The sequence below is a fragment of the Balaenoptera ricei genome, chromosome 18, assembly GCF_028023285.1.
Source record: "Balaenoptera ricei isolate mBalRic1 chromosome 18, mBalRic1.hap2, whole genome shotgun sequence".
Taxonomy (NCBI): domain Eukaryota; kingdom Metazoa; phylum Chordata; class Mammalia; order Artiodactyla; family Balaenopteridae; genus Balaenoptera; species Balaenoptera ricei.
In genome coordinates this window covers 47,733,898-47,747,248 of record NC_082656.1, presented here as the reverse complement: position 1 = coordinate 47,747,248, position 13,351 = coordinate 47,733,898, and the positions used below count along the sequence as shown (strand labels likewise).

The 13,351-nt window shown below is 32.2% G+C and overlaps 1 protein-coding gene across 2 annotated transcripts in view; it reads left to right on the top strand.

Annotated features, from left to right (window-relative positions):
- The window catches only part of KLHL1 (kelch like family member 1), a 418,372-nt gene that overhangs the window by 195,738 nt on the left and 209,283 nt on the right, over positions 1-13,351 (top strand). For both annotated transcript variants that reach the window (XM_059902586.1, XM_059902585.1), the window contains one exon: positions 6,378-6,574. In XM_059902586.1, the coding sequence (XP_059758569.1) occupies positions 6,378-6,574 (197 nt within the window). The remainder of the gene's footprint in view (positions 1-6,377; positions 6,575-13,351) is intronic.

Sequence of the window (13,351 nt, the reverse complement as noted above, 5' to 3'; positions counted from 1 at the left end):
GTTGAGCCCTTCAATTAATCAGTTCTGGGGACACCAGCCTCATCCTCTGGACTTGTCAAGAAACATTATAAATATTTTCTTATTATTTAAGAAAATTTTCTCAGGGTTTTCTTTTACTATAGTCATAGCTCCTTAGTTATCTAAAATGTCAAATGGATATTTTATAGCCAATTTTCAATGTCACCTAAAGTGAACACATAGATTTTCCCTCTCAGTAAGTCTAAAGCCATTTGTGAACATTAATGCCTTGAAAGTTAACTTTGAGTGGATGTGTAGAATTACTTTTTTTTCCATTAACAGTAGTCATATCTTTTTTTAGGTTTATTTTAAATCAAATACTTAGCAGATTTTTGCCTTTTTACCATCTAAATCTGCCAGAGAAATAGCCAGGTTATAGATACAAAGAATATATCATGCATGAGGTAGCTCAATTTGTGTGTATTCAAGCTCAACACTAACTAATATTCCATTTGTGCCTTCTGGGTTTTACAAATGGATCCTTTCATTGGATATATTCCAAGTTGAAAAAAATAGCACAAACAATGCTCATATCCTCCAAATTCACCTCCAAAATTACCACTAAGTAACTTTTAAAATTTAGTCTATAGGTAACCTGTGAAAATTTAGTTTTTCTCTCTCTCTCTCTTTTTTTTTTTTTTTTTACAGGAAAGGGTGGTGAGATGTCCTGCTGACATTTTACCTAAATTATTATAAAGTACAATATTAGATCCAGTATTTGAATTTGGACTGAATAATTATTTGTTCTTATATATCTTATAGCTTATTTCACTGCATAATATATATGAATCATAATATCTATGAATCACTTTGGGAAGGTAAATATACTAATGTGCGCACGCACACACACACACACACACACACACACACCATTTTACATGTTAGGTTTACACTTATAAGATTATTTTTAAAATACTTTGGTCAAGTATTTTAAATTGGTAATAGTATATATGAAGTTTCCATGACTATAATAATGTGTTCTGTACATTGTAAACTTAAGAAAAAACGTACACATAACCACAATTTCTCTAAATTATAATATTCTATCTTTGTGATATTGTTAGAAAAATTTGAATTAAAGCTCTCAGAAAATATTTACAGGTACTAGTCAACTCAAATCATCTTTGTTAACATTTGAATATTTTTTAAAAGCTTCATTGATGAATATTTGACATTCGATGAGCTACACATATATAAGGTATACAATTTGATGTTTTGACATGTGTATACATACATAAAATTATTACCATAGTCAGGATAATGAATATATCTGTAACCTCTTTTTATGATCCATCTTGTTGCCTCTCCTCAGCCCTAACCCATGCTCAGGTACTGATGATCTGATTTATGTCACTCACAATAGATAAGTTTGGATGTTTAAGAATTTTAATTAAATTGGATGGTAGAGTTACCTTCGTCTGATTTCTTACATTCAGCCTAATTTTGCACTCAGCATAAGTAACCATGATGTTGCACATATCAATAGTTCTTTCTAATTTATTCCAGTAAATGGATAGGCTACAATTTTTTCATCCATTCACTTGCTGATGAATGTCTGGGTTGTTTTCAGGGTTTTGGTCATTACAAAATAAATCTGCTATAAACATTCATGTAGAAGGATTTATATTGACACATTCTTTTATTTCTCTTGGGTAAATACTTAGGAGTGAAATGGCTGAGTCATTTGAAAGATGAAATTGTAAAAATGTTTTCCAAATGGTTATACCATTTCACATTTCCACCAGCTGTTCTAATGTATGTGTAGTGGTATATCATTGTGCTTTTCACCTTGCATTCTCCTAGATAGTGATATTGTTGAGCACTTTACATTCATGTATCTTCCTTTGTGGAATGTTTGCTTACATCACTTGCCCATTAAAATTTTTTTATTATTGAGTTTGAGCGTTCTTTATGTATTTTGTATACAAGTACTTTATCAGATATATGATTTTGCACACATTTTTTTCCATTCATGGTTCATCTTTTTGTTCCTTTACTATTGTCACTTGTAGTGATTTTTATAAAGTCCAATTTAACATTTTTCTTGTGGATTATGCTTTTTGATGTTTTATCTAAGAAATCATTAACTAACTTAAAGTCACAGGATTTCTCCCATGTTTTCTTAGAGAAGATTTGTAGTTTTAAGTTTTAAATTTAGGACTATGATCAATTTTGAGTAAATTTTATATATTTTGTGGGGTACAGATTAAAACACAAGTTTTTGTACATGCCTATCTGCTTGTACCAGTTATTCAAAGACTATCCTTTCTCAGTTGAATTTTTTTTGAGCCTTTGAAAAACTTTCTAGAATCTATTATTTTCCATTGATCTATTGTCTATATTTAGACCAATAGCAATCAATTTTAATTACCATATCTTTGTAAAAAGTCTTAAAATCTGGTAGTGACATTACTCCCACTTTGTTCTTTCTCAAAATTGTTTGGTTATTCTAGGTCATTGCATTTACATAGGAACTTTAGAATCAGTTTTGCAATTTCTACAAAAAGTCTGCTGGGATTTTAAATATGATTATAATAAATCTATAGATTAATTTGGGGCAGTTGAAATCTTAGCAATGTTGTATCTTCCAGCCCATGGGCACAGTATATCTCAAACATCACCCACCACCCCAACTATTCTAATTAGAATGCTGTGTTGAGACATCCCCAAAACTAACCCTCCAGGTTGGATGATTCATGAGAGGGTGGCTCACAAGTCTCAGCATACAGACAAATCAATTGCTCTGATTTGTTATATCTAAAGGGTTCAAAGCATAATGAGGAAAGGGAAATGGTACACAGGACATAGTCTTTGGGAAACAAGGAGCAAACTTCCAAGTTCAGCATTCCAAGTGGAATAGCACAGGAGGCATTTAATTTCCTTTGCAAAGAATTGTGACGAAACCAGTGAGTTGCTGCCAACAGGGAGATTCATTAGAGACTTGGAGGTCCAGGTTTTTGTTGAGGGCTAATCACATAGGCAGCCTCTGCTTAGTATATACCAAAATTCAAGACTCCCAGAAGGAAAGCAGTTGTTTAGCATAAACCATAATGCTTACACAAACAGTTTAGGCACAGTGAGCCTTTTATATTACTTAATGGTGGGAACCCTCTTGAAATCTAAGTTTGCAGACACTAGTCGAGGACAAATCTTGCAAGCAGGCCTTTCAAGGAGAGCAGTTCAGGCCTGCTGTGTTAATTCTTTTCTGCACAGATGCTATTGAGAACAACTAATCAATTAAAATTAAAGAAAATCACTCTCCCACTGTTCTGAAATCACAACAAAAACGGAATCTATAAAAACCATGCCATCTGAAACCATATCCTTTTTTAACTGATTTTCATATGATCTATGCTAAAAAGCATACAAATATCTTCTTGATAATCTTACTGAAAACTTTTAGGTAAAATTCCTCCAAAGGTCTTAAATCATGACATGTAAAATGTATATATATATATGTATATAATTGTTATGCTTATAATCAATTGTAAATAATAACAGATTTTATAGTATTCATGTTAGCTCCTCTATATTTTATATTTTTTATTTTTATAAGTGTAGGTATACATTTTGTAAATCAGCTAAAGTCTATATAAAATATAGGTTTCCACAATTTGTAGTATACTTTATTTTGATGTTTACTATAATATTCATAAACTTTAACATATGTATCTATAATTGCACTAATATAATTAGTCTTAAAATCATTTAAACTGGTATGAATCCTTCAACTGCAGATGAAGATTTTGTTTGACATTACTATTGAATGACAAAGTTATTGATAATGTGAAATATAAACACCTCAGATAATTTTATTACTATTGGCAAATGTCTCCTCACTCAAATTGATCATGATACTCAATGTTCTACTAGTTGATAATATCTGAACAGGGTCCTTGTGCATTTTTTAGAATCTTGAAAGTTGAATAACTTTTATTATTGATAGTGTCTCTCTTTTATACCAAACTAAACTTTAGATAGCTAATTTAATTGGAAATTAATATGTAATAAAAAGAGTTTTAATTTCCTTTCAATTTATTGCATCCACTTTACCTTTCTTTTTTCTTCATCAAATCCCTTGTGATACTTGGAAATATGCATTAGATTCATTTGCTCTCTTATTCTTTCACTGAAACTCATAAATAAAACATAATGCTCTTCATCTGTTAAACATGTTAAGTTATGGGTGAAATGTCATGTTTGAAAGCAAAGTTATCCCTCACTCAACAGATTACTTATTAAGTATAAAGGGAAGAGTTTCTTAAAAATGAAGATATCTGGCAGACAGTATTTTAAACAAGGTACCAAATTTAATACCATCAACAGTGATATACTGACATTATGGACCTCTCTCTATATAAGCACTGAAAAGGGTACAACATCACCTGTACAGTCTTTCTGCCAAAAAGTTTTCAGTTAAATCTAATCATGGGGAAAAAATATGACTAACCCAAATTGAGGAATTTTACAAAGCATCTGGTCTGAACTCTTCAGTAACGTAAATGTGAACGACAAAATAGTTGGGAAACTGTTCTAGATTAAAGAAAACTAAAGGGACATAACAAGTAAATGTAATGTGTGAGACAATTAGATTCTGAATTTAAAAATAAAATCTTTAAAGCATCTTATTTGAGCATTTGGGGAAATTTGCATTATAGCAAATACTATTGTATCAATTTCGTGAGTGTAAAGAATTACATTCATGAGTGGCTATGTAGGAGAAAGCTCTGTTCTTAGAGACACACACTGAAGTATTCAGGGGTGAAATACATGTTGATTAGAAGTACCATCAAATAATTCAGCAACTACAGCATAAACACACACACACATAGATAAATATAGCAAAATGTTAACACTTGGTGAAGTTAAGTAAAAGGTTTTTAAGTGCTTATTGTATTATTCTTGCAAATTATTGTAAATTTTAAAAAATCCAGAACAAAAACTTTGGTGTGGGAAAAAATAAAGGCATTCTGTTTATGAGAATTTTCTTAATAAATATTCTGTCTTTGAAAGTTTAATTTTTGAAAGTAGACAACTTCTCTTACATGTCATAAAAATAAATGCTAATGATGGAAAAAAAGGAGAAATCTAAGACAAAATTACAGTAGCATCACAAAAGTTAGAAAATATATTTCAGCTGGCAAGAATACCCTTCTAAATTAGATGACAACATATTAATAATAAAGGTTAATCAATTATTTTTCTCTATGATTTTACACTTGAGTTTCAAACTTAGACACTTGGGACTGCATTCAAGTACATACACAAGTATAAACTTGAGTTTATTTTGGGAGTATTATTAGTTTAAACGTTGCATATTGCTGTTTGAAGCTCATAGCTCTGGGCATGGATTCAGAGCTCAGGCTCCTTGCTCCCCGTGTAGCCTCCCTCTATCCACTAGGATTTTTATGCTGTCTTCAGTTAGCTGGTAGAAGAGCAAGATTAGGGATGAAACACACTCACATTATAAATGCCTCAGTGTGGTAGCAACACACATCCACTGACATGTGTCATGGCAGTATGTGGCCTGACCCTGTGTTCAGGAAAAATGAGTGGAGACATTTCTAGTGAAGAGTAGCCATCTGTGTCACAAAAACTAAGATGCAATAAACCATTTCTGAGAATGTATGACCTCACCCAATAGTAATAGAAAATCTGAATGGAACTATACCTATTAAAGATGTGTTGAATTGCTAAATGAAATATAACCTAAATAGTTCAGCCTAGAAGTTTTCACAGATGAGATTTATAAACAGTCCAGGAATAGCTCCATTATTTAATAAGTTATTCCAGTAGTTAGAAAAAAGGGGAAATGCTAAAGAGCTTAATTTTTGAAGTTAACTGACCAAAAAGAAAAAAAAAAAATATAGGAAACTATAATCATAGGCACAGTGAGTTAAATACAATATTAGCAATATACAACACAGGTATTTATAGATACATATACATATGTTCATTATCCATACATAGGTATTTCATATTCTTATACACATATATTGTCAGAAGATGTTAGTGCATCTTTGCTCTCCTAAGCTTGTAGACGTGTGTTGTGAAATATTTCTATTTTTTTTATTTCCTAATCCACAATCAAAGGAACAACCATAATTCCTGTTCAATGGGATACAGATATTTTAGTTGAAGCTGCATTTGTATGTACTACATGATTTTGAACATTACACAAACTAAGAAATGCAAGATGTTGAAAACAATTGCTGGCTTTTCATGAGTTATATTTATTTGGATTATCAGTTTAGGTTCAGATCATTTCTAGAAGATTGGACTAATGTTTTGAGTAATAGAATGGTACATGTTTTTTCATGTTTTGAACAGTTTCATAATTCTTTTCACTTAATGTTTAGGTTGCTTGGAATTAAAGGAAGAAACCATTGAAAACCTTCTTGCTGCAGCTTCCCTTCTTCAGCTTCCTCAAGTAGTAGAAGTGTGCTGCCATTTCCTCATGAAGCTCTTGCATCCATCTAACTGTTTAGGAATCCGAGCATTTGCAGATGCTCAAGGATGCATTGAATTAATGAAGGTGGCCCACAGCTACACAATGGTAAGGAAATTTAATTTTTAAATAAAAGAGACATAGCTGTATTATCAGAGGTTAAAATAATTGCTGTTGTTGTGTTGAACAATTTTTTAAAGTATAAAATTAGTTTTGCATCTTTGGCACATTTTTATCATGGGACACAATGTACCATATAATATTTAATAATCTCAAAGTAAAAAAAGACATCACACAATGGACTTTATTATTGCTTTATGGTTTTATTTACATTTTATAGGCAATATAGGTATAGATATTGACTACTCGGAATTTTAAATAGTGCTTAAAAGATTTTTTTCTTAATTGCTCCTGGCATATCTATCTTTTTGCATCCACTTACACAGCTGCCCTATTTTTCCCTTTTCTTTCTAGTTAAGGGCTAGAAGTTTATGCCACAAAAGTTTTTCTTTTGAATTTTTTTAACAACTTCTCTGCCATGGACTGAGTTCTATCAACCAAAATTCAGTGTTGAAGTCCGACTTCAAATGTGATATTATTTGGAGATGGAGACTTTGGAGGTAATTAGGTTTAGGTGAGGTCATCATGGTTGGCCCCTCATGATGAGATTAATGCCCTTATAAGAAGAGACACTGGAGAGTTTGCTTCCTTTCTTCCACTACCATGTGAGGACACAGTGAGAAGATAGCCACCTGCCAGTTAAGAATAGAGCCTTCACCAGGGAACCCAATCAGCCTATACCTTAAATGTTGTACTTCTCAGCCTTCAGCACTATGAGAAATAAACTCCTGTTGACTAAGCCACCCAGTCTATGGTATTTTGTTATGGCAGCCCCAGCTATTTAATACACTTTTTATCACAGCATGATATGTTAGGTATGGATTTGCCTGTATGATTTGTGGAGAAAAAAAAAATCACATCTATACTGTATATTTAAAGTATTTATTGTTATAGTGAATATTGGATTTCAGAACTCCTGGAACTACTATACTAAGGGAAAATATTTAGATATATAGATCAACTGATCTATTTTTTTTTTTTTTAATTTGACTTTCTGTACCATTTTCATAAAGAGTTTAAACAGACTGAATATCAGTCAGTAAATAGTCCTGAAATACTATAAGCCTATTTGATATTTTTCTCTTTATTTTTTTGCTATATATACACAACTATGTATATGTGTAGGTATTTTAACAGCTTTATAAGAGATATTAAAAATCATTTGAATTTTAGACTTTAAGTATGTGTACTTCGTAGTGTGTTTCTCTTAATGTTATCTCCATTCTAGAATTGAATAATCAGTTACAACAATTTCACACCCATCATTTCATATCCTAGAAATAATCATTCTAAAAGCACTTAATACAGTACCTGGAATATAGCAATCTCTATATAAAATGTTAGCCATTTTTGCTCTGGTTATTATTATTAACATTATTAATGATTTGATTCTTATTATTGAAACAACCAATTGTAAAGTACAGAACTTTCTCTTTTCACCTCAAGGGAAGAATTTATACGAAATAAATCTCATTAAGCTTTATAGTTGCTATTTATTTAAAAGGTCTTATTTTGAGCTTTAACACCTTTTCAAACTACTAATGACAGTCAGCCATTTAAAAGTCTTCTCATTGTTATTCTTAGACAGAATCTCAATATTATTTTAATTTTCTTCCTTAATCTGTTAAACAGATTAGTAAATTAAATGAAAATGTAGAAATAAAAGGAAGGAGATACATGCTTTGTAATTCTATTTTCAAATTCTTTTTTCAAAATATTTCATGACAGGGCACAGTACTACAATTGAAATTATATGAACCGTATAAAATCAATGTAAACACATACTTCATCAACCAAAATATCAAAGTCTAACTGCAGTCATTTAATTATGCAGATTTCATTGCTCTTAGGAGTTCCTGGCTTAGCTAAGCCAAAGAACAATATGCCTCCATATCCAGAGGGATAATGGTCCCTTCTGGTCTAGTTTGAAATTATTAATTTAGTAATAAAAATGTTTTTCTTGCAGCTGCTTGGACTGATCTGCAATTTATCACACAATAGTAACAATATATTTTTAAACACATTAAAATTTATATTCTATAGTAAAATATATGTAAAACAGAAATATAGAAGGGTTCTAGCTAAGACATTCAACATTCTAAGTAACTATTTTAACTTATTTTTGAGACTATGAATTGATCATGTGTTGTGTCATGTCTGTTGAAATTAAAAAGATTTCAAATTCTTTTGGAAACATGCTCTAGTGTTCTCCCAATGCTCCTGGGTTACTATTTTAACGAAGAAAATTTACTGACCAGTTGTCTTCCTAGATCGTTATTTTCTCTCAGTTCTAACACTTTACAATGAGTGTTTGTATCTGGTATTATAATTTCTCACCATATATTTGCTTCTGATCCGTGTTTAATCCTGCATATCTCCTCATCTAATCTACTCCATCTGTGCTTTGAGAACAAACTTATTATGTTATTTTTTCTTCTTCTTAACTACTTCAATAACAAATCATCTCAGATTTCCTACTACCTCTGGTACTGAATTAATTTATTTATTGGGTCTAAATATGTGTTCTTTGCTTATTTTATAAGTAACATTATTTTCTAATTTTCAATTCCCTTGTCAAAATGTTTTAGATATGAACTTGATCTTCAACATCCAGATCTTAACTTGCTGTCTGTATGCCTTTGCTTTTTATATGCTTTGCTATGTTTCCTTTGGAAATTTCACTTATTTATTTGACTTCAGCTATTGATTTTGTGTGATGATTCTGAAATCGATTCAGGGAAGGTGGCCCTGCTTGACAGGGGTTCATGTGCAAAATACTGGAAAAGTTTGATTGCAAGCTCAATATTAGGCAGAAGTGTGAAATATATTCTAAAACATTAATTTAAACTTTGGCTGCGTGAATATGCAGATAGCAACAAAATAATTGAAGGAAATAGTTCTCTATTAGTCAGAGTTCATTATGACACCTGTTCTTAGTTCTGGACATCACATTTTAAAAACAGAGAGTGACAAACAGAAATAGATGAGAATAACAAGAATAATAAACATTTTATAACCATGTCATATGAAGAAAAGTTGAAAAAAAATTTGGTTCATGTGGCTGAATAATATCAGGGCATGAAAATAGGTATCTTCATGTATTTGATAGAATGAGCTTTCATTTAAAACAGTAGTGTTTAAGTGTTTTTTCATTCTGTTTTTCATTTTAGTAGTACAAACTTCTACTTCAGTCTTCTGATTGTTCTTTCTATGCTGGCTTATCTATTTCTACTGATCATCAGCCTTACTTCCTTCCAAGGTCAGCTTTACCTTTAGAGGAGACTCCTGGATCTTCATTTTTTAAGAAATACTCTCTCCATACAGTTCTAGGTTAGAGTTTGCCATAAGAGGCACTCAGGTAAGGTATAGAAGGTGGAAGAGAAAAAGCCATTATTTCTCCACATGCAGATTCAGGCAGATATGTGGACAATGGAAAATTGAAGTAACTTCTAAGTGAGCCCTTAAAAGCAATTGGCTTCACTGCTGTAGACTGAGACAGTTGATGGGAGACTTCTGGAAGTTCTTGAGGAACTCAGTGCCTTTGCATAGTACTTTTCAGAACGTTTCACATTGAACAGAAGGTTGAGATCATTAGCAGAAAGTTCCCTGACCTTCACTTCCATGGCCCTTTCAAAGACCATTTAGAAAAAAAAAAAAAAAAGACCATTTAGGTCTCAAATTTCCTATCCAAAATCTGTCTTACATAGAACACAGAGTGGCTTGCTTTCTTAATTCAACAATGTCTTAAACACATACCCTCAAATAGCAGGTTTAAACTCCATATTTTGATAGGCATGGTTCTGCACACCTAACTTCTGAACAACTACTTGGGCATTTTTTTCTAAAAATACATTGAATTAATTTCACCTCCTCTTAATATGTGCTGTAAATTCCCTTTACTTGTACTTTACTCACAATAGTTCACTTGTCTGGAATCTCTGGTTTCTAATTCTAAATAACCCCTCAGTTTCCAGGTAAGTTCATCCATGCCTAAGAAATATTTTAAAACTTTTCATGGCATTCTCTCCTTCATTTAAATTCTTGGTATTCCTTTCCTTAGGATTATATGATGTCACCATAAATTTTCTTATGCAATTAATTATCTTTTATGTCTTTATGGCTGGTCTTCACAACTATATTGAAAATTTTGTGACAGAGAACAATTCTTTCCACTGAGATTCATTTTGTCCCAACAAATTTTCAGCACCTGTTAATTATCAGCACCTATCAGAAATTAATACATTAATTAATTTCTTCAGTTCTCATAGATATTTAGAATTGTGATTCTCAGTACTCCTGAATTCAGTCATTCAACAAGACTACTCACGGTTTCTTTCTAACTTTCTTTCCAATCATATTTCCTATCATTGTTTTCCCTGTTCACACAATTCCAGCCACACTGATCTTCTTGCTGTTTTTTGACTACAACAAGCATAATATCACCAGATGACCTTTGTGCTGTTCTTTCTTCCTTCTGCCAGAAACACTCTTCTACCAAATATTTATATCCTTTCTCTGCCTCATTCAGCTTTCTGCTCAAATTTCACTTCCACAGAGATCTCTTATCTGAATATTCTGCTGAAGGTGACCTGGCCTTCAAAACTCTCTATTTCCTCACACTGTTTTATATCCTGTAGAGTACTTTAATTTCCACCTTTATACCATATATTTGTTGTTAAGTGTTGTTATTGCCTACTTCCACCATTAATGTGGTAACATTTGTTTAACTTTCTATAACCTGGAAACCTAGATAGATGTCTGTACATAGCATTCATTGTTGAAGTGGGTAGTGATTGCTGACTACTATGTACCAGGGGCTGTAGAAGGTGGCCTGGGGATACAATGGTGACCAAAATAGGCATATGTTGCCCTTAGAGTCAAGATGAATATGTTGGAGCAAAGAAATTATAACCATGAATGATAATTATATGTATGGTAAATACTACAAAGGAAAATTATAGGATGCTACAGGAGAGTGAAACAGGGAAAGCCTCTTTAAATATGTGATGCAAAAACTGAGTTGTAAGTGATGAAGCAGATATTAGTCAAGTGAAGAGTTAAAGAATATTCATGACATAGGTAAGTGCCAATGATCTGAGGTGGGAAGCTGCTTTGTTCTGTTTAAGGAAATTCAAGTGTGATGGGATGGTGGAAAAGGCAAAGAAGAGGTGTAGACAATGAGCTTGAGATTTTGGCAGAACAAAATTTTGCAGGGTTAAGGAGACTTTTTTTAAAGATTTGGGTTTTTATTTTAAAATAATGGTATAACATTGAAAGTTTTTGAGCAAGTTAAGAGCCAAGATTTAATTTTAAGACTAATCACCAGATTGGCATTAGAAGAAGTCAAAAAGTAAGAATAAGGTTAGTACTTCATTAGAGGTCTACATGGATATTTACACACACGTACTGGGTGAGTGAGAAAGAAAAAGAGAAAATGAGGTAACTTAGCTTCTGCCATTTTGTTTGATGGCAATGCTTACCACTACTGGTGCTGGTGATGCACGAGGTAAGTATATAGTGTACATCAGGCATTGCTCTACATGTTAAACAAACTTTTGAAATTTAATCCTTTCACAACTCCTGCAAGGTATGTTATATCCATTCTAAAAATGGTAAAGCTAAGGTTTAGGAAATTAAATAATCTACTCAGGAATAATAGATTGAACATGCTAGAATGGGGATTTAAGCCTGGTACTATCTTACCACAAATTTCAAGCTCTATCTAATATGCTAACAAATTTACATTTTACCCAGTATATCAAATTGGATTTCTGATATCCAGAATATTTCAAAACATGGATTACTTGAGACAAATGGACACTATAAACCTGAAACATAGATGAGACCAAAGAATTCCATGAAGATTTTGCTCCTCAGTTTTTTCATTCCCCTGTTCACTTCACCCTCACTTTCTGCTCAGTGCTACCAGCATGGCTTGGAACATTCCACAGTGTTTGTGCTAGAGGCAGAAGCAGTGGTAATAAGACTAATTAGAGTCTGCTATGTTCAATCAGTAGCTTTGAAAAGTAGACATTTCTGAGCTGGAGAATAAAGCCTTCCAGACTCAGGATAAGAGCAGTGACCCTTCCAGAGTCCGGACTCTAAAAACTCCTGTACATGGTTCACTTGTCCTTCATAGACATTAAAGCAATGCCAGAGAAAATGAACAAACTTTATTTATGTGGTTTCTGTTTATGGTTTTGAAATACCTGACATTTCTCATGGTTTCTAGCCAGCAGCATGGTTTTTAAAAAATCTTTACCAATAACCCTTCTAATAAGCCATAAATTAGAGTTTGCTTTGGTAGAACAAATGGAATTTAAATGTCTTTGCTTTTCTACATCTTCAAAATAAAGTTCACTTCATCCATATTTTGCTCAGGACTACTATGTGATATATTAGTACTAAAATTTACTTTGATTATTCTTTTTTTCCTTTCATTCATTACTTTGTGTTAGTCCTTTGAGTATCTCATACACATACATGGTGTGAGTAATGATTTTAAGTCAGTATATAAATGTCTAATTGAAAATTAGCCAAATTTGATTTTCAGAATTTCTTTGTAAATTGATAAGAAGTGAAGGTTCCAGTTGAGTACAATGAGTGGCTCGGAGGACAACTACCACCAATTCTTAATCCTCACAAGCAGTAAGGAAGTATGTGGAGGCCTGCCTAGAAAGGAATTTCCTCTTGTCCTATTTTTGTGTATGATTTTCTTTACTTGTTTTGTCCCTAAATTAGACTGACAACTCTTCAAAGGCAGTT